The 25619-nt window shown below is 41.7% G+C and overlaps 1 protein-coding gene across 4 annotated transcripts in view; it reads right to left on the bottom strand.

The window, feature by feature from the left end:
* Positions 1–25619, bottom strand: part of FBXO21 (F-box protein 21) — a 45381-nt gene that overhangs the window by 13784 nt on the left and 5978 nt on the right. For 2 of the 4 annotated variants that reach the window (XM_073313243.2, XM_073313245.2), the window contains exons 3-11: positions 24382–24476; positions 19904–20025; positions 17108–17254; positions 16631–16767; positions 16087–16223; positions 14891–15067; positions 13946–14078; positions 2815–3005; positions 473–630 (exon numbers count right to left, since the gene is read on the bottom strand). In XM_073313243.2, coding sequence (XP_073169344.1) covers positions 473–630; positions 2815–3005; positions 13946–14078; positions 14891–15067; positions 16087–16223; positions 16631–16767; positions 17108–17254; positions 19904–20025; positions 24382–24476 — 1297 coding nt within the window. The remainder of the gene's footprint in view (positions 1–472; positions 631–2814; positions 3006–13945; positions 14079–14890; positions 15068–16086; positions 16224–16630; positions 16768–17107; positions 17255–19903; positions 20026–24381; positions 24477–25619) is intronic. The other 2 variants (XM_073313244.2, XM_073313246.2) reach the window with 2 other exon arrangements.

Consider the following 25619-nt stretch of genomic DNA (forward strand, 5'->3'; position numbering starts at 1 on the left):
GCCCCTTACAGAATTGCATCAACTGTAATACTACCAAATAATTTTCAGATTTAAGTAAAAGTTGGATCTATTCTTCCAAACACAGCAATCAAAGTTTTCAGCAGTGTTTTCTTATCATGTAAACTATTAAAGGTATTTCAAAATAAAATTGGAGGGTGGCAAGTTAAACTGAAGTTAACTTTTCAGTTCATTCCTAGTAGTACTGATCTCATTGAGAAGTTATGGGGGTGTTCAGAAGCAAGGTAGGTCAATTTAAGATTTGAATATCAGTTTCCTTCTTGCTTTAAACTTGATTTTCAGAGTACATATTAATCTGTTTAAACAATAATCCCTAGTGTTTTAATATCCATATAACTTTAGTGTAAATATTAACATTGTTCAAATAGTAAGCAGAACAGATCTGATATACCACACATGTACAAATAAATGAAATGCACACGTATCACATCTACAGGCTGATTTATTTGCTCACCTTGAGCAGCGTATCTGCAGGATCCATCCTCCACCAGCACATTGTAAAAAGGTTGATGGGGGCCATGAGGTAGGCTATGGACATTCATATTTCTAATCCATTCTTGTCCCATCATGCAGGTGGGATCCCAGCCATAGATGACACAGTTATAGCCGTATCTAATTAGAAGTATTAAAAAAATTAATCAAAATCTTGGAAAGGTGCGCAGCTAGATACTCTTCTTGAGAGAGGAAGACTACCACTAAAGGGTATGGGATCTGAATGCTGGCACTCATGAGCTCCTGGGAGAGATTCTGTATAAAGAACACCACTGACTGAAGTAGATTAAGAAATTCATGTTCTACCCTCAAACTGAAGACACAGCAAATAAAGAGTAATTCTGAGAACAAAAGATTAATGGAGTTCTCATGGTGCCAATTCTAATCCAATCCACCTGAGCATGGGACTGCAAGTGGAAGACTTGTTCAAAGAGATCCTTTTACAATATTCCTTCGTATGGGACGGAATTGGAACAGTCATCCCGTACTTTAACTCCGTGGTCAAAGAAAATATTTTGAATAATAAAGCAAACTCACATTTGTTTAACTGAACACAAACAGCCATTCTCTCCCCATCTCTGCTGATAAACCAGTAATCATTTTCACCATGGTTCTTGCCTCACACCCATCCAAATCACTTCAGAGATGACAACACCTTCTTTCCATTTCCTCAATGGCTGATCAGTCCCAGCCTATCCTTCACCATAGTATTTGAATGCCCAGAGCAGGACAGCATCTACTAGCTCACAGCCCATACACCATAAATCTTACTTTGCAGCAAATGGTCATATGGGATCATGCCACAACTTGTAAGCCCAAGGGCAAAATTCCAATAAAGAAGTTTTTTATGCAGAATTAGGTTACAAGAATTTCTAAAGGGTGAAGTACAACCTTGTAAGAGCCTCAGGTATGTAGTTCACGTATACTGCCCCCAATCCCACCTTCCTTGGTAACAAACACCTTGCTGTCATATAAGCACATAGGGACCACTGTGATCATCTAGTCTGACCTCCTGTATAAAACACACGCCATAGAACTTTCCCAAAATATTTCCTATAGCAGATTTTTTAGAAAGCCATCCAGTATGGATTTTAAAATGGTCAGTGATGGAGAATCCACCATAACCCTTGGTAAATTCATACTATGGACCTCGTCAAGTTTCCTTCAAACGAACTAACTCCCAAATGACAAATACAAATCATGAGTTAAATACTAAAAGACAAACAAACAGTTTGTGGCACAGATTAAAGTGAATTTGAAAACTACAGTGAAATTACAGTAAAACAGAAAAATTAAGAATTGGGAAGGAGAAAAGATGTAGTCTAAGAGTAAATTTGGGGAAAAAGCATATTTAGTTGCTATGCTCTGGTCAAATATTAAAACTGCAATCAAACCTATTACAATGCAAACTGACCTGCAGCTTACATTTAACACTCAGTTTAGAAGTCATTGTATGGGGAGGGACAATTATTGTCTATTCCTGCCATGTGACCCTAGGATTTCTGGGCAACGAGTTTCCAGAAACATAAAACCTATTATATTTTTCTAGCGTTATACGTGATTGTGTGGTACCCTCTGAGAAGTCAAAGTGACTGTGTCTGTCCTTAAACCTGCTCCTCATGCACTTATCAGGAACCGGGCCAGAAAAGCAGCAGAAGTAGCACATCACCAGCAGGTTGCATCCCCCAAAAATAAAGGCAGAAAAATGAAGTCTCCAGTGAATGGGGGGGGTGGAGGGGGAGGAGGAGAGATATTATGGGAGAAAGATGATGTATAAGATTTTCTTGTTCCTTCCCACTGTCCCTTCAAAGAGGACAGAAGAGCAAGAACAGAGGAAACAATGTGATATACTCATTGCTATCAGTACTATTCCAAGAGCTTAGCCATATAATCCCTGCCAACACATTAACACTTAGGGTTCAGATGGCTCATCTTCATGGTCCTCTTACTAAACAAAGAATGGACAACACACTTGCGATCCATCAAAGGACAGCGAAGTATACAGAAGTCAGGCTTCATATCTCTAAAAGGATACATAAATAACTACACATAGGGGCAGTATGTTCCTTCTCAGACACTTCTCTAACCCTTCCTTAGCATGTAATAAAAATGATGATCAATCGCAGCAAGAAGGAAGCAGCTGAATGCATTATTCCATACACAAACAAGAGCACACAGTGTTACAGTAAAAAGAAAAGGAGTACTTGTGGCACCTTAGAGACTAACCAATTTATTTGAGCATAAGCTTTCGTGAGCTACAGCTCACTTCATCTTTTGGACACTGAAAGGTTCAGAGTTGATTACCTCTTGTGTTTCATGACCAGCCCAATAGAAAAGCAGATATCTTTGTGCTTCTCATCAGAACGGTGCTTCACCTCAGGTCCCACTTCCTCCTTACGGCGTTCAATATGCTCTAAGGTATGCTGAACTAAATATCCTACTGCCCCATGCTGGGATGGATCCAACACCTGAACATGCTGCAGGATATCCAGAACCTTCAGCAGGGAGAGAAAGACAACTAGGTTTATAAACAGTGTCTATAGTAGCTTTAAAAAGAAAAAAGAAAAGAAAACTATCTTCTCCATAGACCCTAAGTGCCCAATTCTAGATGTCCGCTCCTCTTCAGATCAGAGTTCTCAAAACTTTTTCCATAAGGTGAACCACATTTTGCTACAGATTTTGGACCAGTTGCCATCTATCCACCACGGCACAGACTACCTCCTGTCCCATTCAGCATCATGTAACATGCATGTGACAACTACTGCAATTACTTACCGGAAAAGGAATATTAGGAAAATATTTAACAAATCAACTGCCTTTTATTGCAGTTTAGCAAGTGAAAGTGAGGAACCAGCACCCTGCAACCAATCTTCAAAAACCAGCGTCTGCTCCAGACTGCAGAGCTAAAGAGCCCTTCAGAGTGGTTTCTCATTACAAGCACCCTTAATGCCCACTAATAGTCACTAGCCTCTTAGCCGGAAGGACTGGAGATAGTCCCTTCAAAGCCAACAAACATCACTCCTAATTTCTCAGAAAGGTCAGCGTTGCAAAACATGAGGTACGCCCCTGAAACGAGTGCACGAGCTAGGACTCATAAGCCTTACAACCGTTGAGAGCCAGGAGAAGGGTTCAGGATTCCAAACAATGTTTCTGAGATGGTGGGAGCTTGTTGTTGCTAGACTACCAGATCGCCCTTGTGAGACTATTCTAGAAACATCTATTACCCAGACATGCGTTACAAAAATGGGATACTCAGTGGGGCCAGAGTCATCTTAAGTAGTCTGATTTGTCTTAAAGGGTCAGGGGAAGCGAAAATGCATCCCATTCCAGTATCAAATGCCGCATCTGCCTACTATTTGCTTACACACCTCAGCAGCTGTCAAATACCTCAATTATCCCCTGCCCAGCATCCCCCTAATAGCTTCTGCAACATTATGCATTTTCATTACAAAAGCCTGAAGCACACTAAACACTGAAAATCTGGGATAGGATAACAAGTTAATATCAAAGTAAACATTGACCTGCTTGACATATACTGACTCAGAGGCAGAGAGGGGACAGGCAATGATCGAGGGCATAAAAATACTTAGACAAGTAATGAGCAGAGGGCTTGGAGGGCAGTGCTGCATAGTTCAAGATCCTCTGCCACCTAATTTCGGTCAAATGTGCTGCATAGGACATGGGGTCTTATTTCCCATTTAATGTCTCAACCAGGAACATCAAATGCAAGAAATCTCTACAAAAGCAAAGTCCTGGCACCGTGATCAAAGCTGTCTCAGATCTTTTGCTATTTAAAAGCGACCTGCTCAATTTTTGTTTTAAACCTTATCTAGGAAGGGGAACTACACAAAAATGAGGAAGTTAGTTAAACAGTAACTAAATGGCACGGTGCCAAAAGTGAACTCCCTGCAAGCTGCATGGAAATTTTTTAAAGACACCATAATACAGGCTCAAATTAAATGTATACCCCAAATTAAAAGACATAGTGAGACCAAAAAAGTGCCATCATGGCTAAACAACAAAGTAAAAGAAGTAATGAGACGAGAAAAGGCATTCTTTAAAAAGTGGAGGTTAAATCCTATTGAGGAAAATAGACAGGAGCATAAACTCTGGCAAGTGAAGTATAAAAATATTAGGAAGGCCAAAAAAGAATTTGAAGAACAGCTACCCAAAGACTCAGAAAGTAATAGCAAAAATTTTAAAGTAATCAGAAGCAGAAAGCTTGCAAAACATCAAAGGGGCCACTGGAAAATCGAGATGCTAAATGAGCACTCACGGACACTAAGGCCATTGTGGAGAAACTAAATGAATTCTTTGCATCGGTCTTCACAGCTGAGGACGTGAGGGAGATTCCCAAACCTGAGCCATTCTTTTAAAGTGACAAATCTGAGGAACTGTCGCCGACTGAGGTGTAACTGGTGCATTAATTTTTCCATAACCACAACCTCATTTTTTTGAGCCATTCCTCTACGGTTGTGTTGTTTTCCTTTTTCTAATGAGAGGCTATTAGTAGCCGGAGCCGATAAGAAGTTAATTCTTCATTTCCTTTTGTGTGACCATTTCCGCTAGGAAGTCCAAGAAGGATTGCCAAAGGTAATAAATATTCAACACTTTGTAACCTTTGGTTACGAATTACAAACCAGTAGTCTTCAACGACTGGACACGTCCACCATATAGGCACGAAATCTGCACTTTCACCACAATTTTTCAAACATTTATCTTCATTCAATCTATATTTCATATACATATATTATACATACATATACATATGTATGGTATGAGGTACTATTGAAACAGGATTTTAAAGAAATTTTGATTGCGTTACAGGCTGAGGCTTGCTGATCCTCTTTTCCAGATCAAATCCTATTCCTCTGGGGCAATCTTTCTATCCAGATCCTTTTCACAGCATGTCCTACATAGACTTTTTTTGTTAGGAAAGCTGCCGGCAAAGATTGATATAAATTAGTTATATAAAAAATTTTTGTTTCCCAACTGACCAGACATTCTTTAGACCATTCTTTAGACCATTACTTCTATTAAAGTTAACTTTCTGCATAAAACAGCTAAACTGAGAAACAATGCCTCATTTGAAAATACTGATACCATGGAAGAATGGGCCAGTTAGAGATAAAAAATTAAGTTAGAGACGTTTCTTTACTGAATAGCCAGCCAACGTGGCACACAGTCTTTAAAGCTTTGTAGTTTGTGATCTGGGTTAAGATCTGGATTATTTACAATGGGTGTCATAGAATATCAGGGTTGGAAGGGACCTCAGAAGGTCATCCAGTCCAACCCCCTGCTCAAAGCAGGACCGATCCCCAACTAAATCGTCCCAGCCAGGGCTTTGTCAAGCCTGATCTTAAAAACTTCTAGAGAAGGAGATTCCACCACCTCCCTAGGCAACACATTCCAGTGTTTCACCACCCTCATAGTGAAAAAGTTTTTCCTCATATCCAACCTAAATCTCCCCCACTGCAACTTGAGACCATTACTCCTTGTTCTGTCATCTGTCACCACTGAGAACAGTCTAGATCCATCCTCTTTGGAACCCCCTTTCAGGTAGTTGAAAGCAGCTATCAAATCCCCCCTCATTCTTCTCTTCTGCAGGCTAAACAATCCCAGCTCCCTCAGCCTCTCCTCATAAGTCATGTGTTCCAGACCCCTAATCATTTGTTGCCCTCTGCTGGACTCTTTCCAATTTTTCCACATCCTTCTGGCAGTGTGGGGCGCAAAACTGGACACCCTACTCCAGATGAGGCCTCACCAATGTGGAATAGAGGGGAACGATCACGTCCCTCGATCTGCTGGCAATGCCCCTACGTATACATCCCAAAATGCCATTGGCCTTCTTGGCAACAAGGGCACACTGTTGACTCATATCCAACTTCTCATACACTGTAACCCCTAGGTCCTTTTCCGCAGAACTGCTGCCTAGTCGCTCGGTCCCAAGTCTGTAGCAGTGCATGGGATTCTTCCGTCCTAAGTGCAGGACTCTGCACTTGTCCTTGTTGAACCTCATCAGAGTTCTTTTGGCCCAATCCTCCAATTTGTCTAGGTCCCTCTGTATCCTATCCCTACCCTCCAGCGTATCTACCACTCCTCCCAGTTTAGTGTCATCTGCAAACTTGCTGAGGGTGCAATCCACACCATCCTCCAGATCATTTATGAAGATATTGAACAAAACCGACCCCAGGACCAACCCCTGGGGCACTCCACTTGATACGGCTGCCAACTAGACATTGAGCCATTGATCACTTCCCGTTGAGCCCGACGATCTAGCCAGCTTTCTATCCACCTTATAGTCCCATTCATCCAGCCCATACTTCTTTAACTTGCGGGCAAGAATACTGTGGGAGACTGTGTCAAAAGCTTTGCTAAAGTCAAGGAACAACATGTTCACTGCTTTCCCTTCATCCACAGAGCCAGTTATCTCGTCACAGAAGGCAATTAGATTAGTCAGGCATGACTTGCCCTTGGTGAATCCATGCTGACTATTCCTGATCACTTTCTTCTCAAGTAAGTGCTTCAGAATTGATTCCTTGAGGACCTGCTCCATGATTTTTCCGGGGACTGAGGTGAGGCTGACTGGCCTGTAGTTCCCAGGATCCTCCTCCTTCCCTTTTTTAAAGATGGGCACTACATTAGCCTTTTTCCAGTCATCTGGGACCTCGCCTGATCGCCATGAGTTTTCAAAGATAATGGCCAATGGCTCTGCAATCACATCCGCCAATTCCTTTAGCACTCTCGGATGCAATGCATCTGGCCCCATGGACTTGTGCACGTCCAGCTTTTCTAAATAGTCCCGAACCACTTCTTTCTCCACAGAGGGCTGTCACCTCCTCCTCATGCTGTGCTGCCCAGTGCAGTAGTCTGGGAGCTGACCTTGTTCGTAAAGACAGAGGCAAAAAAAGCATTTAGTACATTAGCTTTTTCCACATTCTAGGTCACTAGGTTGCCTCCCTCATTCAGTAAGGGGCCCACACTTTCTTTGACTTTCTTCTTGTTGCTAACATACCTGAAGAAACCCTTCTTGTTACTCTTAAGATCTCTTGCTAGCTGCAACTCCAGGTGTGATTTGGCCTTCCTGATTTCACTCCTGAATGCCCAAGCAATATTTGTATACTCATCCCTGGTCATTTGTCCAATCTTCCACTTCTTGTAAGCTTCTTTTTTGTATTTAAGAGCAGCAAGGATTTCACTGTTAAGCCAAGCTGGTCACCTGCCATATTTACCAATCTTTCTACACATCGGGATGGTTTGTTCCTGTAACCTCAATAAGGATTCTTTAAAATACAGCCAGCTCTCTAGGACTCCTTTCCCCCCTCATGTTATTCTCCCAGGGGATCTTGCCCATCAGTTCCCTGAGGGAGTCAAAGTCTGCTTTTCTGAAGTCCAGGGTCTGTATTCTGCTCCTCTCCTTTCTTCCTTGTGTTAGGATCCTGAACTCGACCATCTCATGGTCACTGCCTCCCAGGTTCCCATCCCACTTTTGCTTCCCCTACTAATTCTTCCCAGTTTGTGAGCAGCAGGTCAAGAAGAGCTCTGCCCCTAGTTGGTTCCTCCAGCACTTCAACCAGGAAACCGTCCCCTACATTTTCCAAAAACTTCCTGGATTTCCAGTGCACCGCTGTATTGCTCTCCCAGCAGATATCAGGGTGATTGAAGTCTCCCATGAGAACCAGGGCCTGCGATCTAGTAACTTCTGTGAGTTGCCGGAAGAAAGCCTCGTCTACCTCATCCCCCTGGTCTGCTGGTCCATAGCAGACTCCCACCACGACATCACCCTTGTTGCTCACACTTCTAAACTTAATCCAGAGACTCTGAGGTTTTTCTGCAGTTTCATACTTGAGCTCTGAGCAGTCACACTGCTCTCTTACATACAGTGCAACTCCCCCACCTTTTCTACCCTTCCTGAACAGCTTATATCCATCCATGACAGTACTCCAGTCATGTGAGTTATCCCACCAAGTCTCTGTTATTCCAATCACATCATAATTCCTTGACTGTGCCAGGACTTCCAGTTCTCCCTGCTTGTTTCCCAGGCTTCGTGCATTTGTATATAGGCACTTGAGGTAACCTGCTGATCGCCCCTCTTTCTCAGTATGAGGCAGGAGCCCTCCCCTCTCACGCGCTCCTGCTTGTGCCTCCTCCCGGTATCCCACGTCCCCACTTACCTCAGGGCTTTGGTCTCCTTCCCCCGGTGAACCAAGTTTAAAGCCCTCCTCACTAGGTTAGCCAGCCTGCTTGCGAAGATGCTCTTCCCTCTCTTCGTTAGAGTGTCACTGGTGAGGGAAAAGAACTTCTCTCTAGTTCTACCCCAAACCACAGAGTAGCCTTTGTTAAGGGTAAGTATAAACTTCTGGAGGACACGATTTTTTAAAAAATCATCATCCATGGTAGCCCAGCGAGGTTTGCATTGCCACGATTTTCTTGTTCAATAAAAACCCGGTGTTTGGCTGGGTTAGGGCATCACCAATCCACTACTACTTTGAGCTGGCTGGCATGTTAGTACCATTGACTATTTGGAACAGCTAGTCCATCCTGTTTAAAGATCTGTACAAAGTATTGGCACTCAGTCTTTCCTTATTCCATATAAATTCTAACAAACAGTCTCCTCTGTATTCCTGCGAGGGTTTTATCTGGGATGATTACAAAAAGATTTTGAAACAAGACCATGCTTGGCAAAACATTCATTTTCATTGTGACTATTCTTCCCAACCAAGAAATTGCATATTTCCCTCAGCACTCCAGCTCCCCCTGTCCCGCATTTACTGCGGTTCCAGTTTGACACTGAAATCTTACAGCTCTTCTAGGGTGTTTGAGATTTGAATTCCCAGGTATCTTATAGGACTTATTGCCCATTTGTATTCAAATGTTTTGTGGAGGAATGACTTCTCAGAGTCTGGCAAATTTATAGCTAGTATTTCAGATTTGGCATAACTTCCTTTAATACAGATTTCAGAGTAGCAGCCGGGTTAGTCTGTATCCACAAAAAGAACAGGAGTACTTGTGGCACCTTAGAGACTAAACACATTTATTAGAGCATAAGCTTTTGTGGGCTACAGCTCACTTCATCGGATGCATAGAATGGAACATATAGTAAGAAGATATATATATACACACACACAGACAGATAAGTTGGAAGTTGCCATACCAACTGTGAGAGGCAAATTAGTTAAGATGAGCTATTATCAGCAGGAGAAAAAAACTTTTGTAGTGATAATCAAGATGGCCCATTTAGACAGTTGACAAGAAGGTGTGAGGATACTTAACTTTAGGGAAATAGATTCAATATGTGTAATGACCCAGCCACTCCCAGTCTCTATTCAAACCCAAGTTAATGGTATCTAGTTTGCATATTAATTCAAGCTCAGCAGTTTCTTGTTGGAGTCTGTTTTTGAAGCTTTTCTGTTGCAAAATTGCCACCCTTAAGTCTTTTACTGAGTGGCCAGAGAGGCTGAAGTGTTCTCCTACTGGTTTTTGAATGTTATGATTCGTGATGTCAGATGTGTGTCCATTTATTCTTTTGCGTAGAGACTGTCCGGTTTGGCCAATGTACATGGCAGGGGGCACTGCTGGCACATGATGGCATATATCACATTGGTAGATGTGCAGGTGAACAAGCCCCTGATGGCGTGGCTAATGTGATTAGGTACTATGATGGTGTCACTTGAATAAATATCAGGGGGTAGCCGTGTTAGTCTGGCACCTTAAGGTGCCACCGGACTCCTTGTTGAATAAATGTGGACAGAGTTGGCATCGGGCTTTGTTGCAAGGATAGGTTCCTAGGTTAGTGTTTTTGTTGTGTGGTGTGTGGTTGCTGGAGTGTATTTGCTTCAGGTTGGGGGGCTATCTGTAAGCGAAGACTGGTCTGTCTCCCAAGATCTGTGAGAGTGAGGGATCATTTTTCAGGATAGGTTGTAAATCTTTGATGATGCGCTGGAGAGGTTTTAGTTGGGAGCTGAAGGTGACAGCTAGTGGCGTTCTGTTATTTTCTTTGTTGGGCCTGTCCTGGAGTAGGTGACTTCTGGGTACTCTTCTGGCTCTGTCAATCTGTTTTTTCACTTCAGCAAGTGGGTATTGTAGTTTTAAGAATGCTTGACAGAGATCTTGTAGGTGTTTGTCTCTGTCTGGGGGATTGGAGCAAATGCGACTGTATCTTAGAGCTTGGCTGTAGACAATGGATCGTGTAGTGTGTCCTGGATGGAAGCTGGAGGCATGTAGGTAAGTATAGCGGTCAGTTGGTTTCCGGTATAGGGTGGTGTTTATGTGACCATCGCTTATTAGCACAGTAGTGTCCAGGAAATGGACCGCTTGTGTGGATTGGTCTAGGCTGAGGTTGATGGTGGGATGGAAATGCAGAGGCTTTCCCAAACTCTCACATTTCTTTAGATACTAGTTTTAGGGACATATTTGGTTTAGATTAAAATATTACATCAGCAGCATATAAAGCATAAAAAGCAATTTTCTGATGTGTTCCTGCAAGTTTTATTCCTGTGACAGATTCATTGCTCTTTATCCTCTGTGCAAAAGGCTCCATGGCCAATGCAAAAAGTAAAGGAGACAATGAATATCCCCTACCTAGCCTGTCTGTGTAATTCAAGCAGGGAGATTTAATCCCATTAACTCACACAGCTGCTTTTGGGCTGGTGTAAAGAGTGTATCCATTGGGCTGGTGTATCCATTTAAGGAACTGGGGACCAATGTCCATATGGGACATGACTTAGAAAAGTGTGGAACTTTACATTTAATCAAAAGCTTTCTCTGCATCAAGTGACACCAAAAGAAAGGGATCTTTTCTTCATCTGGCATTATGGATGTTTATAAGCACTCTCCAATTTGTCTATCCTTAATTAATCCAATTTAGTGACTTAAGTCATTTGCAAAAGGCACACATTTAAGCAATAGTAAAATATGCACTCTGGTTAGCTCTGTTTGGCTAAGATTTCACATTTATTTCTACAAATGTGACGTACTCCACTGTTGTTGGTTTATTTTTTTTCTATGCTGGCTGGACACTTCGCTAAAAATAAAAATTCCACGTCACAGAGACTAGGTGAAAGCACATTCTCAGCTGGAGAAAGATGCTGGGCCCTCTGTCAGCTGTTAGTAACTGATCCTTGATCCAGAAGTCTGGAATTAACACATGCACAGATGGATGCAGTGCAGGAATCCTCAGTGATCACTGAGAAGGTTGAGGATTTTCAAGGTGTTTGGCAAATTTGGAGCAGTAAATTAGTGATACAGGGAATACAACTTAAGGACCACATCTGTACTTAAGATCAACAAATTGCAGGATAGTAAAGTGGAAACTGAAAATAAATCAACCATAAACCTTCAAATCACTGGCGAGAGGAAGTAAATTGATGGTCTGGGGAATCTGCCACAGGTAGGTCATAAAGCTTAGCTGTCCCATGTTACAGTACATCTGTCATTTCTACTGGAAGATTCCCAGGGAGAATCTTCATTAGCTTGTACCATTTTATTTGTGGGTGAATCTCTTAAATCTGATATTTCCTTCAGACAACGGCAAGCTTGGTGAACAATTTATTATACAAAGGTAGACTCTAGTTACACTACCCAAGCTTACTGAAGAATGCCTGCCAAAGAGGAATTTAGTTATATGGGCCTTCGATCAATAGTTTTGTAGTCAGATCACTTGTCTTTGTAATGAGAAGGGTGTTTTTATATACTCCAAAATTGGTAATGGACAGGTGGTCACTTTGAAGTCCATGAAGACAGGAATTTTTTGGGGGTGGGGTGGGGGGGGTGTTGGAAAGGAAGTGATTGCTTAGAAGTTGATGAAACAACCGCAAGAGGAAGGATATGAATGCTATTGAAAGTTTGGGCTCCTTTCGTACATTCTTCATAATCTGAACATGCAGCTATTGAATTTTTATTTTTAAAGGATACTGCAAATAAAGACACGTGATAGAGTTTGGGGAATCTTGTTTTGTTGGATTCCCTTTGACTCCAAGAAATGAACAAGAAAAACCACAGTACACATGTAATGATCCTCCTAATTTAACCACTAACTTTCATCACCTCACTTTGACAATCACTATGTTGGGTAACATTGTGCTGTGCAGAAGTGATTGACGAGATCTGTGGAATATACAGCCACGTATTATTATCCATAATCATCCACGATTGGGGCCCATTGTTCTAGGCACTGCACCAACATATAGGAAGCAACAGTCCTGGCCCAAAGAACAATCAATATGGGTTTAAGATCTAGTAGCAGAGCTACTAATGTAGTGAATGGGTTTATCTTCAGTGGGGGTGTGGGTAAAGTTCCAATGGTAAGTCCCTGATGAGTAGAGATTTACATTTATTTTGATTTAAGAGGTATCCCCTTTCACTGACATGAACTGAATTTTGCTAAGTTATATGCAGCTGCACTGTAACAACATGCTCAACGTAATTAAATGGTTTCCCTAATTATGTGCTTTATACTCAGCTTGATGGAAGGCTTGAGTGACCCAGACAATTTATATGTCCAAATCCTTTCTCCATCAAATTATTTGATATCCTGCCTTGATTGGCATGACTGAAGCATCAGCCCCATTATCCTCATACTTAGGATTCCTTTTGCAGTTCTTTTATTGTGAAAGTAAGTGGGAATGGGTTGAGAGCGCCAAAACACAGTTTTAGTTTAGTTTATAACAGGTAATCCCAAAGATTTACTTTTTTGGGCAATATTTTTCCTTAATCCAGTAAGAGCTCTTACACCCATGGCCTCTATATCATAGAATCATAGAACATTAGGGTTGGAAGAGACCTCAGGAGGTCATCTGGTTCAACCTCCTGTTCAAAGCAGGACCAACCCCAACTAAATCATCCCAGCCAGGGCTTTGTCAAGCCGGGCCTTAAAAACCTCTAAGGATGGAGAATCCACCACCTCCCAAGGTAACCCATTCCAGTGCTTCACCACCCTCCTAGTGAAATAATAATATCCTAATACTTTTCCTAATATCCGACCTAAACCTCCCCCACAGCAACTTGAGACCATTGCTCCTTGTTCTGTCATCTGCCACCACTGAGAACATCCTAGGTAAAACACTTGTGTATTTTACAGCTCTACGGCTGTTTAAGTCTACCTAGACACATGCAATCTTGGTTTAGAGATAAAGTACTAGATATATCAAGAGAATCTGAAAGCCCAAGTTAAAATGAAAAAACAGTTATGGGCAGGAAATCCTAATTTTTGTCTCAGGTCAGAGGCTATCCACAGATATGCAGTGGGAATACAAAAAGCAAAATCTCTTCTATATGCGGGAGATACTGATTTTTGAAGTGTGATAATTCTTTACATGGTTTGTACAACAGAAAAAGCTCTTGGCTGACTGCAACACAAGGTACTGTAGCCCAGAATCAATCTACTGTTTTTTAGCTTACCCCCTATGATAAAATATATGACCAAGTTTTAGTGTACCTTTTCTGGCCAGATTCCCAGGTGGAAGTATAACCTAGCCTGGAGCATTAGATGCTGCACATTGTCCGGATACATGGCCAGGTATAGATCCAAGGAGTCTCTCAAGAGCTGGTAGGACTGATCAGTGCTTTCCCTACCAGCAAAGAAGAAATTCAATTTTAAGGTTAAATCTTCATTTCCTTTCCCTATTACTTCAGCATCCAGGAGACACTGATCAATAAAGACATTACACAGTACTGGTACACTCATCCAATTGGAGCAACTCCAGGGGCTTATTGTTGCTAACAGTACCCACTACTCTGCTAGGATGGAATTGCACTAAAATTGCCCTACCAAACTCTATTCCTTCCCCCTGGGGGGAAAAAAAAATCTCCTGGTTCCAATAGCCCTTTCAGAGAATGCACTCTCCAAGCTGCAAGCTTACTTTCTCTCAAATTGTGATATGGTTCTCCTGGCTCATTCATGCTTGGAGCAATTCTTTTATGTTTGTGCTTTTTTGTCTTCTATAAGTAACAGTGAAGACTCCTTAAACAATATGAAGAAAGGTGTTCATAAACAGAAACAGAATTACAAGTCCAATCATGACAGCCCCAGTGTAACCACACGAAGTTGATCATGTGGGATAAATCCATCAGATCTTTTTCTCTACCGGATAGTGAAAACTCTAATATGCCCTAAAGGAAACACAGTCCCTTGATTTGCTTGTCTGAAATATGGTTTACTAAGTACTTTCTATGATACAAGAATATTCCTTTAGAGTGAGTAGAATCATTAAATAATGAGAAATGATGGGTAGAACTGCCAAGTGAATAACTGGTATGGTTTATACCTCATAAAGCCACTCATGACTGCCATAAAGAAGCATATGACTAATCAAAGCAGCATTTTTCAGGTCCACATTTAAGTAAGGCTTTACAATCTTCATGAGGTTTAAGTAAATCTTACCGCTTTCCAAGGTTTAAGAGGTTTCCCACCATACGCTGCAAGACCTCCTTTGAGGTAACCACTCCATAGAACTCCTCTGTTACATGGTGGCCAATCAGGTACTCACATTCTTTCACAGTTAGCTGCTTTCCCTTTCCAAAGGCATCTATGTACATGTAGTCAAAGATGTCTGTGCTTCTAATGAAACACCAAGAAAATAAAACTCAGACTTGGGAGTCTCACTTAAACAGGATTATATATGTGTCCTTTTCAGATGCCTCTCACTCTTGTGTTTAAGTTTGAGGTGAATATTGTCAGTACCTCAGCTCCTTTAGTGACAGAGTTTAGTTTCCTCTTATTTACCTTCTTACAAACACATGGCAAAAGACTACAAAAGTCAAATTATTTTATCAATAGTGCTTCTTCTCCCCAGAGAGGCTTGCAAACTATTCTCAAATTTGCTTTACCTGATGCTATGATATATTAGAAGGCCATGTTTGGCTAACAACAGATTGTTGCACAATGCAGCTATCGGGATGGGAGTCAAATACCATCGGGGTATGTGTAATCAAGTTCACTGTATTGAATGAGATCATTAACATTACCCCTGAAATTTGTACTTCTGGGAGTAACATCACTGCTAATAGCCAATCATTAGGTCATTCGAAGAGTCGCCAACACTGATTCCGAGAGCAGGTGGGTACATGACACAGTAGCGTCAGCTTCTATCAGTTGTGCTGCACAAAGGTTTAAATGAAATGCCTTTAAAAAAAGCTATAAAATGATGAAAAGCAGAAATGCTACCCCAACTACTGTTATATTTATTCAGGAAGTCTGTTGCCATTCAGAACCCTTTGAGTGAATACACAGCTGTGTATTCACTTGCTGGCTGATGTACAGATTTAGCAATTAAACTCATAGATCTATATTGGACAAGATGCTACTGCATTTATGGATTATCTCAGAAAATACTTCTTGTTTCAGCATTGAAGTAACTTTTCGATTTGCGTCAGAAACAAACATACAATGCTTTCATCATGTGAAAAAACAGTTAACTAGGAACTTTCAACCTGACCTATTTTAACATCTTGTCATCAGAGATGGTTGCGTTACTTGACCTCTCTGCCAACAGAGTTTCAGGTTGGGAAAACTGCCTCCTGGGGGTAAATGGTTTATTGGTCTTCCCAAAAGTCAAACGGAATTAACAGAAATCTTACCCTTCTTTCCCCTGACACCATCTCAGCAGGAAGTGACTAGGAAAGTTGACTGGCTCGAGTCTGACTCCCAACTGCCTGGCAATTGTTAAATAGAGCACAGACAAGCTGATAGGGATTCCTGTCCTACGGATTAACACCTGAAAAATGAGATTAAATCAGAGGGAAGCTTACAAATCATAGGTTATTTAATGCAGGACATTAAAAAATTCAATTTCTAGAGTACCAGGATTCTCAGCGGAGATGCAATTTTATTCAAAATGCCTCAAAATCCACTGACCCAGCAGCAAGTGCACAGAGAGTTAACATACGATACTGTTTACAGCAAGCCACCCCTTTGTGACATTCATAGAATAGAATATCAGGGTTGGAAGGGACCTCAGGAGGTCATCTATTGTCCAACCCCCTACTCAAAGCAGGATTGGTGCATACAGATTTATTTTATTTACTCATCCATGCAAAAATGACAAAAAAGTGTAAGTAGAATTCTCTCTCAAACTTGTACTAGCAGTGGCTTCCTAGGCTGGTTCAGTAAATACACACTTGCCTGGTGAATGTATGAATTCAAGGAGTTGTAGTAATCCATCTCATTTCCTTTGTATTTTAACTGTTCATACAGGACACAATTCACAGCATCCAGTACTTGTCTTTGAAACTCCACATCAGGAACAATCAAGACCTCTCCTAAAATGAATACAGAGTGACAAGACAGAGAGAAAAGATTACTACTTAAGTAATGATACACAGACTGGCTGCTCATTCCTTGAAATAGAACAAACTTCACAGAACACTTCATAACGTTCATTGGAGAGAGACTCTCCTCTTTCAGATCTTAGAGGACACTCAAAAGTGTGATTTGATTGCTGTTCAGTTTGTAATGGCTCCAAGAAAGAAAAGGACACCTCCCAAGCCCCATGTTAGGGCTATTTAAAAATTATGGAGTAAGTTAAACAAAATAAACATTGTTTAGGCAACATAAAGACGAGCAACATCACTCTGAAAGGGCCAACTAGATCACATTTACCTGCCTTTGGAGCCAAGCTTGGATGCCTAGGGTTTCTGGTCCGCAGGGCTTTGCGAACTTTGTCTGTGATATCGTCAACCTGCGCCTGGACACTCGTTAGACAGATGTCTGAGAGAGGATTACAGTACTGGTCAATTAAAACAGCACCTGGAACAGATAAACTATTTAAAAACAGGATTTTGGTCTGTTCTTCACTTTCCAGCTCTTTGTTTAAAAGCACATATTTTAGCAAAACACATTTTTTTAAAATGTTCATTGGTTCTGATATAAAGTCATACCCAAATGCATAAAACATGGAGACAGACACAAATTATATGAATCCTTTGACTTTTAAAGAGACATGTATTTACGTCTTGCAACCACTTCTCAGACTTTCAGATTTTGAATCTCAAGTATGCAACCTCCTTCTCTTTAGGGCTAAGTTGTCCCCCAGTGTCTTGAAAGCAGAAGTAATGGAATCTAACATAGAATAGGGGAAGCTGCACTAAATCAATTCTGGACCAGTCATCTCTCTTCCCTTCCTCTTCGAATCTTTTCAGCAGTTGCTAACTCAAGAATCTCACCTGTAAGGTCTTCCATACTCGCAATCCAATTCCATTTCTGCTCATATTTAACATGTCCACTATTCTTAGAACAGTCTCTCATTTTTGTCCAAGTGTCCTCTGTCAAACTCCTGGAGAAAAAACACTTTTTCCGAGAATCCTTCCTTGGTTGCCTTGTCGCTGCTCTTTCCAAAACCTTCCTATTGTCCAACTTCTTGTCCTGTCTATATTCAACTGCAGAAGATCTCTAAGATCTCTGCAAAAAGGATCATGTCTGTTCTAGTTTTGCAAAGTGCTCTATACATTAGCAGACTAATATGCATGACAAACACACCTCCTGCAATATCAGCCACAGAGTTCTCCTCCAAAAAAGCCCATAAAGTGGCAGCCTTTGGCTTTTATTGCCTGCCCCAACACATTCCCTTCTCTAAAGTCTACCACCACTTTTAACTCATAACACCAAAATAAACTCTCTAAACTGGGTTTTAACTTTCACATTTACTATATTTTTAGAGTACACACCAAGACTGATTGCTTCTCCCCCAAATCTTGGGAAAACCCTGCACTTCCAAAGTCTAAACATATTCTCTCCATAGTTCTCTATTTCAGGCTTACATGACGTAGCTCAACTTTGGGGAAAGCAGGTGTCCAGCAATACTGCAAATTTTCTTTAAAGAGCACTTTTCCCCCACTATTAGAACTTTAAAAGGAGGTTGTTCAGGATTTTATTTTAAATAAACTACACCTAATTTTTAAGAAGCCTAGTGTAGTTTGAGTGCCTGACATTATGCAGCTAACATGGTACTGAAGTAGGCTGCTTGATATTATATAAATACTGTCCCCTGTGACAATCACATAAGTGCATCTCCTAAGACTACACTGGTGAGCAAACATTTTAAAGAAAAATAAGATTACTTGATAATTTAAAGAAATGACAGCAAATGCCTTTTGCAAAGAGTTACCCTGAGGAACAAAGTTGAAAGATAGTTAATAAATGTAGATTTCATTTGTACACAGAAAGAGGTTACAAAACATGGTGTAAACAAATCTTTCATAATGTTTAAACATTAATCTTCATTCTGTGAGCCAAATAGGCATGGAATGTAACTATTTATTCTAAAACATTTGAGGACAAAGTGAAAACACACCAGAAATACTTTTCTAGACAAAATATCATTAAACATATACAGAAGCAAAACTCATTGCAATTCTCATTAAAGCACATTTACTTTGACCAATTACAACAATGCAGCTACAAAGCACATCCCTGCAGCCCCTGGTGGGGGGGGGGGGGAAGCGGGAAGGGAGGGGGCTCCGCATACTGCCCCTACCTGCAGGCACCGCCCCTGCAGCTCCCATTGGCCGCAGTTCCTGGCCAATGGGAGCTGCGGAGTCAGTGCTCGCGGCGGGGGCAGCGTGTGAAGACCCTCCCCGCCTAGGTGCTGCAGGGACGTGACGGCAACTTCCAGAGCAGCGCAGGGCCAGGGAGCTTGCCTTAGCCCTGCTGTGCAGCCAGACTTTTAGCAGCCTAAAATCTCCCAGATTGGCTTTAGTAACCACTGGGAGGTACAGCCTGATTCCGGGAGACTCCCGGCGAAACTGGAAGGGTTGGTAACCCTATCCAGAAGAGACAATGGAAATCCCAACGGCCTGGAAAAGTCACACCCAAAAGACAGCCAGAAGGAGGAGACTCCCCCTACCTTTCTGCAGGAAAGCAGAGCAAAGGTCCGAAGTTGGAGAACAAAGGGGGAAGGTGTCAGGTGTCTGAATTAAGAGCAGGGTACACTGATACAGGAGAAGATTCTCTCCTGGCACTGGGAGACAAAAGGGGAGCAGGGCATGGCAATGCCCTGGCTCCCATCAATAGGAACCATATCCTCTCATGCTAACCTAAAGACTTTCAGACTCTGTATTGCAGGTGATTAATCAATAGTTACCGTGTTCTGAAAAGGCTGCCTGGTGTTACTGCAGATACTTAGAGCACTGTGCCCTAAAGGGGTGGGAATGAGTCTCTCCCAGGACCCTGGCTTGGCTGGATTCAATGCAGGGAGCCCCAGAGACAGGGATCACTGGTGCCTGAAAGCCCAGTTTCTGAGTTGTAGAGGCCACAGCTCTGCTCCGTGGATCTGTGTGGATCCTTGGTTTGGCACACTGCAGAAACACTCACAGGACACTGGTTACAGGGTAAGGCATAGACCAGACCTCGTGAATCCATCACAATAAACCATGAGACTCCTTTCAGGCCAATACTCACCTTCCAAAAATGACAATTGGTCCCCAGGTCGTTCAAGATATGCCTTCAGATTTTTTAAAATATTCTGTTGTCGTAGAAAGTAAAGAATTTTCTTTGCATAGTACTTCCAGGTTAGACACTTCCTGTAGAATTAAACATAAAAATGTAAAGGCCCTATCACCTACTAAATTAACAAGCAATGGCAGAATCTCTGCAAGCCCGGTCATTTCAAAGATCTAATAACCATCGGGGATGTTTAAGGAGGTGATCTTGAATACAGCCAAGGCATACATGGTTAGGGGATTTAAATGCCAACAGTTCCAATTTACAGACACTCATAAATCACATCTATCAGGGTCACCACTGGCCTTTGCCAATTTACTACTAAATGCCTCCTCAAACTCTTCTGTTCCAGAATGTTAACAAGTGGACAGGTCCCAGACCCAGAATGGGAAGGCAGAACTCCATTAATTTTCCACCATAGTTTTATTTCACCCACTATTACTGCCATGTGTTTATCGGACCCAGTTCTGATGGTGGAAGCTGCAAGCTTTCAAGCCTCACAGAGTGTCTGAACTAAAACACAAGTTGGGACAGATTTTCTTAAGCGAATCGGTTTCTCCACACTGTAGGAAACTACCTAAAATGGTTAGCAGGCAGTGTGGTGTGTTACAAATTGTTGTAATGAGCCATAAAACCAGTGTCTCTATTGAGTCCATTATTTTTGGTGTTTAGCAGAATTTGATGTCTAGCCAAGCTCGTCTTTGGAAGGTGTTCTGCAGATTTCAGAACAAGGGCTGAGAGGTCACATATAGAGCAACTGTTTTGTGAAAAGTGTTTGGCCGCACAGGATAGGGTGTTTTTGTCTTATTTTTCTGTGAGTTCATTTCAGAGCATAGCAATAGTCTGGTTTCACCTACACAATTGTTGCTGGGTCATTTGATACACTGGTTGAAGTACACCGCATGTGACAGACGTGTAGGAGCCATAAATCTTGAAAGGTGTGTTGTGGAGGATATTGATCATTGTGGTACTGAGACAGTACATCTGAAGGTTTTGCATCTCTTGTTCTGGCAGGGTCTGGTGCAGTTTTGAGTTGATGTGGAGCTTGCTTCTGATGATGAGACTGGAGAGGTTGGGGAGTTGTTTGGAAGCCAAAAGAGCGGGGATGGGAAAGATTTCTTTGGGGATGTGGTTCCCATCAAATACGGATTGTAACTGTTTGAGGATACCCAATATGGGTTCCAAAGTGGGGTTGTAGGTGACAACTAAGGGTGTGCAGTCAGTGGGTTTTTTCTTCTGTATTGAAGCAGGTTCTCCCAGGGTATTTGGGTGGACCTTTCCAAGATGCAATCAACTTTTCTGGTGGAATGCCCTTGTTTAGAGAAGGCAGTTTTAAGTGTGTTTAGGTGTGTATCTTGAACTTTCCTTTCTGAACAAGTTTTGTGGTATCCGAGTAACTGGCTGTAGATACATTTCTTGGTGTGTCTGGGGTGACTGCTGGATCTCTCAAGGCAAGTGTGGTCATCTGTGGGTTTCTTGTATAGTCCTTTGTAGGGTTCCACTGTTGAAGCTAATCATGGTGTCCAGGAAGTTGATGCTGGTGTGGGAGTGCACAAGGGAAAGTTTGATGGAGGGGTGATGGTGGCAGAAGTTATGGTAGAAATCTATGAGGGAGTTTAGGTTGTCTGTCTAGAAGATGAAAATTATTGATCTATCTCAGGTATATCATTGGTTTCATGGTGCATTTTCCCAAAAGTTCTTCCTAAAGTGGCCCATAAAGAGTTTGGCATATTGGGGAGGCATCCTAATGCCCATGGCTGTTCCCATGATTTGTGCTAAACGTTTGTTAAATATGAAATTGTTGCAGGTGAGAATGAAATGGATAAGTTTGATGCTGCGTTTAGGGTAGATTTCTGAGTGTTGTAAATTACCTTGTGGGTATCTAAGGCAGACAACAATGCCATCATTATGAGGGATGTTGGTATATAGGCAGAGGACATCTACGATGGCAAGGATGGTGTTCTCAGGAAGGTTGTTAATGTTGTGGGGTTTCTGGAGGAAGTCAGTTTTGTCTCGGAGGAAGCTGAACCTTGTGTCATAAGTAGTTTGAGGATGATTTCTATGAGTCCTGATATTCCTTCAGTAAAAGTGCCATGGCCATTTAGGATGGGTCTGCCTAGGTTCCCTCATTTGTGTATCCTGACTCTGTGTGGGATGAGATTGTAAAGTTTTTCTTGGAGCTGTCTGAGGAAGGATTTGATGGTACTGTATCATTTAACTCCTGTGTAAACGGTGGTATGGGGTCTTTTTGAAATACTTTACAGTAGGTAGTGTCTGAGAGTTACCTGTTTTCCTCTTTGATGTAGACATCACAATACACAGACTATCATGGCACCCACTTTGTCTGGTGGTTTGATCGCTATCTGGTGGTTGGAATTTCAGGGCCGACGAAGTGAGCTGTAGCTCACGAAAGCTTATGCTCAAATAAATTTCTTAGTCTCTAAGGTGCCACAAGTACACCTTTTCTTTTTGCAAATACAGACTAACACGGCTGCTACTCTGAAACCTATAGCTATCCTGTCAGTGGTAGGGACTGTGGCAGATATAACATTTGCTGAGGATTTCAGAGTCAAATTTTTTTCTTAAAGCAATTGATGTAATGATCCGTTGGGTGGTTTTGTCCATTGGTAGGGCACCCAATCAGATTATTTTTTTTCTTATGGACGGTCAGTGGGGAGGTGGTAGTTGTGGGTAGTGTTGTTATGGAGTAAGCAGAAGATTTCTTCTAGTTCTCCACATGCTCGTAAGGTATCAGGTTCTGTGGTGGGGCAGAAATTCAGTCTCTTGGAGCGTACAGATATTTCAGTTCCGGTTAGGAGCAGTCTTGATAGGTTGATGATGCTGGGTTGTCGTTCGGTGTCCATGTGTTTGATCATGGTGTCTGTGGTTTCTCCTGGAGGTTGTACTCTGTGCATTGTGGAGTTGTAATAGTTGGTTCCACTTTTTGTTTTTGTGTTGGATGGCTGTCAGAAGTGGGGTTTGGTTTTGTTTTTAAAGTAGTTGTTTTGTGTTTCCTGCATGATCACTAGGTAGGTCTCCTGGTTTTTTTTTCTTCCAGTGTGTGGGACCATAAGATAGATTTCTTGTTTGAGATGGTCTCTTCTGGAGTATGTAAGGTACAGAAGAGGACTTCTGAGTTTTCTGAGGTCCTTCTACAGAGCTGTTCAGCGTATATGGAGTTGTATGTGGTGGTCAGAGGGTTATAGATGGGAGTCCTCTGGAATGTGCAGTTTCTTACATTCGCTCAGAAAATAAATGTTACTGTTCAGTCTGGCTTCCTTCTTCATGCTGTGGAGTTTCCATTGAAACACATTTGAATTGCTTCCTTGAAGAGAATTCCCTTCTCTTCCCCTGCTCTTCCTTCTCCCCCAAGCCACAGACCAAGCAATTCTTCTCCATCCTGCCAACTGAAAGAATCAAATCTCATAATACTTTATCCTCCACTAATTAATCAGGATGCTCCATAGGGACAGCCCGTTTATTGGGACATTTTCCAGGGAAACAATTTAGCCTAATGATATTGAATGGCAAGGACTACAGCTCAATCAGGCTGTAATTAGCATGAATTCTGCTTTATGGGAATGCATTTGGCGAGTGTAAAAGCTCAAATTGTGTTTAACCAGTTGTCAAATACAAAATGAAAGCCACAATTTTCAACCCAGAAGTTACAAAATAATGTGAAGAGAAAATTAAATGAACAGTTTCATTCCAGTTTGTCTTTTCAAACAGTCCCTTTAATCAGGACAACAGGCAACCAGGAAACATTAAGAGAAATCTACTGTCATTTCTATCACAACAGAAGCAGCTTTCGACTGTTTGTATGCCACTGATAGCACAGCACTGTAATGGAGTCTTGTTTGAATGATAATGCTCACCTCTTCACTGCTCCAGAGATTAACAATGGCAACAAAAATATTTACACAGACAAGAACCAAAGGTGCATTGGTTTGTTTCTACCTTTAATTTAAGTGATCGATGTAACGCTCGTATTTATGCAATTTAACCAAACAGTGCATGTTGTAGTGGCTCAAACAAGCTGATTTCAGGACAAAAGAAGTTATAAGCTGCAATTCCCCACCAAAAACCAGAAAAGCAACAGAAAGGACTACAAGCACATTGTGCCAAAAGCCATGCTTATTGTAGAATATTTAAAGTGTTTTCCCTCTGGAAAGTTATTTCCATTATGCTTGTTCTGAAGTTTAAAAACAAAGAGACAGCTAGTACCTAAGGGAAAGAAAGGTGAATATTAAGATAAACTTCATAATGCTGAGATTTATTAGGCTGTGACATTTATCTGTTTATTTTAAACAAGGGAGGATGAAATGACCCTGAATATGACCAGAGTGCATTCAACACTGTAGGATTCACCTCCACTCAGCTAACATGAAATTAGTCTTTTCCACTTCCATTTCTAACGCCTTTGATTTTTTTCTCACCTTCCTTCCATGTTAAGGATAGACATCAGCTCGTCCTCAAAAAAATGACCCGGGCACCCAAGAGTCTCAATGTCACTGAAGCCATCACAGGGGACCTGGCAAACAGGACACTGTGTTATACACTACAGAACAGTTTACTTTCTCAAGCAGAGATAGGTAATTTCAAAGAACCCAATTTAATACTTTGTATACACAAGTGAAATTGAACTGAAAACAGATTTTCCAGGCCTGGCAAACAAACAGAGTTCTCACTGGAGGGTGCTTATCTACAGTACTTGGCCTCCAATAATTCAAATGACCTGAAGTTTTGCAGTCTTCGAGCTACGATGAAAGATGCATCTGAGTAAACATCAATGACCAGCCATGTGCCCCAGTAAACAAATAACAGGGCAGCAATTCTTCATGTGGGTGACATGGTGGTCCTGTTAGTTTTACACTGAATGTAAAGTTCATAAATGCTACAGAAATGGACATGGAAAATATTTATGTTACTTTTACTTAACTGTAAAACATAGTGCTTTGTGTGTCTATTGATTATATCCACATTATTTCTTAAAAAATGCTTGTCTATCCCCAGTACCCTCCATTCATGAGAGCACATTGTCACAATCTATAAAAACGGCAGAGCCAACTAATCTGAAAAGAGAGAGAGCTGATTCTGAAGGACCAGTAGGTTTCCAGCTTCTGTCTTCCTGTGCCCTGTGCTGATTGGCTGTTTGCTCCTATCCTCACCCCCCCCCCTAAAGTCCCTTGACATCAGCTTCAGTCCACACCTGCCCCTCCTCCCTTGCCTTATTCCCTTCCTTTCCCTTTAGCTGTTCCCCTCCTAAGTAAACCCACCCAAGGGGGAAAAATATTATGGAATTAACATGATATCTACCACCATCACATTCTTCACTCTGCTTGTGTGTTACACTCCTTCCCCCACCCTACATCCATCTTGTCTATTTGGTCAATAGTGTCTCATTGTTTCCTCATACTTCCCCTTGTATCCATCTGTTCTCTCTTCTCTTACACTTAGACTGGAAGCTTTATTGGACAAGGACAGCTTTCTTGTTCTATGTTTGTGCAGCACTTAGCACATGAGGTCCTGGTCCATGACTGGGGCTCTTAGATGCTACTGCAATATAAGTAAATAATAAGAACAATGGCTAGTAGAAGGAAATGTAAAGATTCAGCCTCTGAGTGAGAAGATGACAAGAAATATGAGGTCAGAGATACTAGTGCACAAACGGCTA

Source organism: Lepidochelys kempii, chromosome 15 (genome assembly GCF_965140285.1).
Source record: "Lepidochelys kempii isolate rLepKem1 chromosome 15, rLepKem1.hap1, whole genome shotgun sequence".
Classification (NCBI taxonomy): domain Eukaryota; kingdom Metazoa; phylum Chordata; order Testudines; family Cheloniidae; genus Lepidochelys; species Lepidochelys kempii.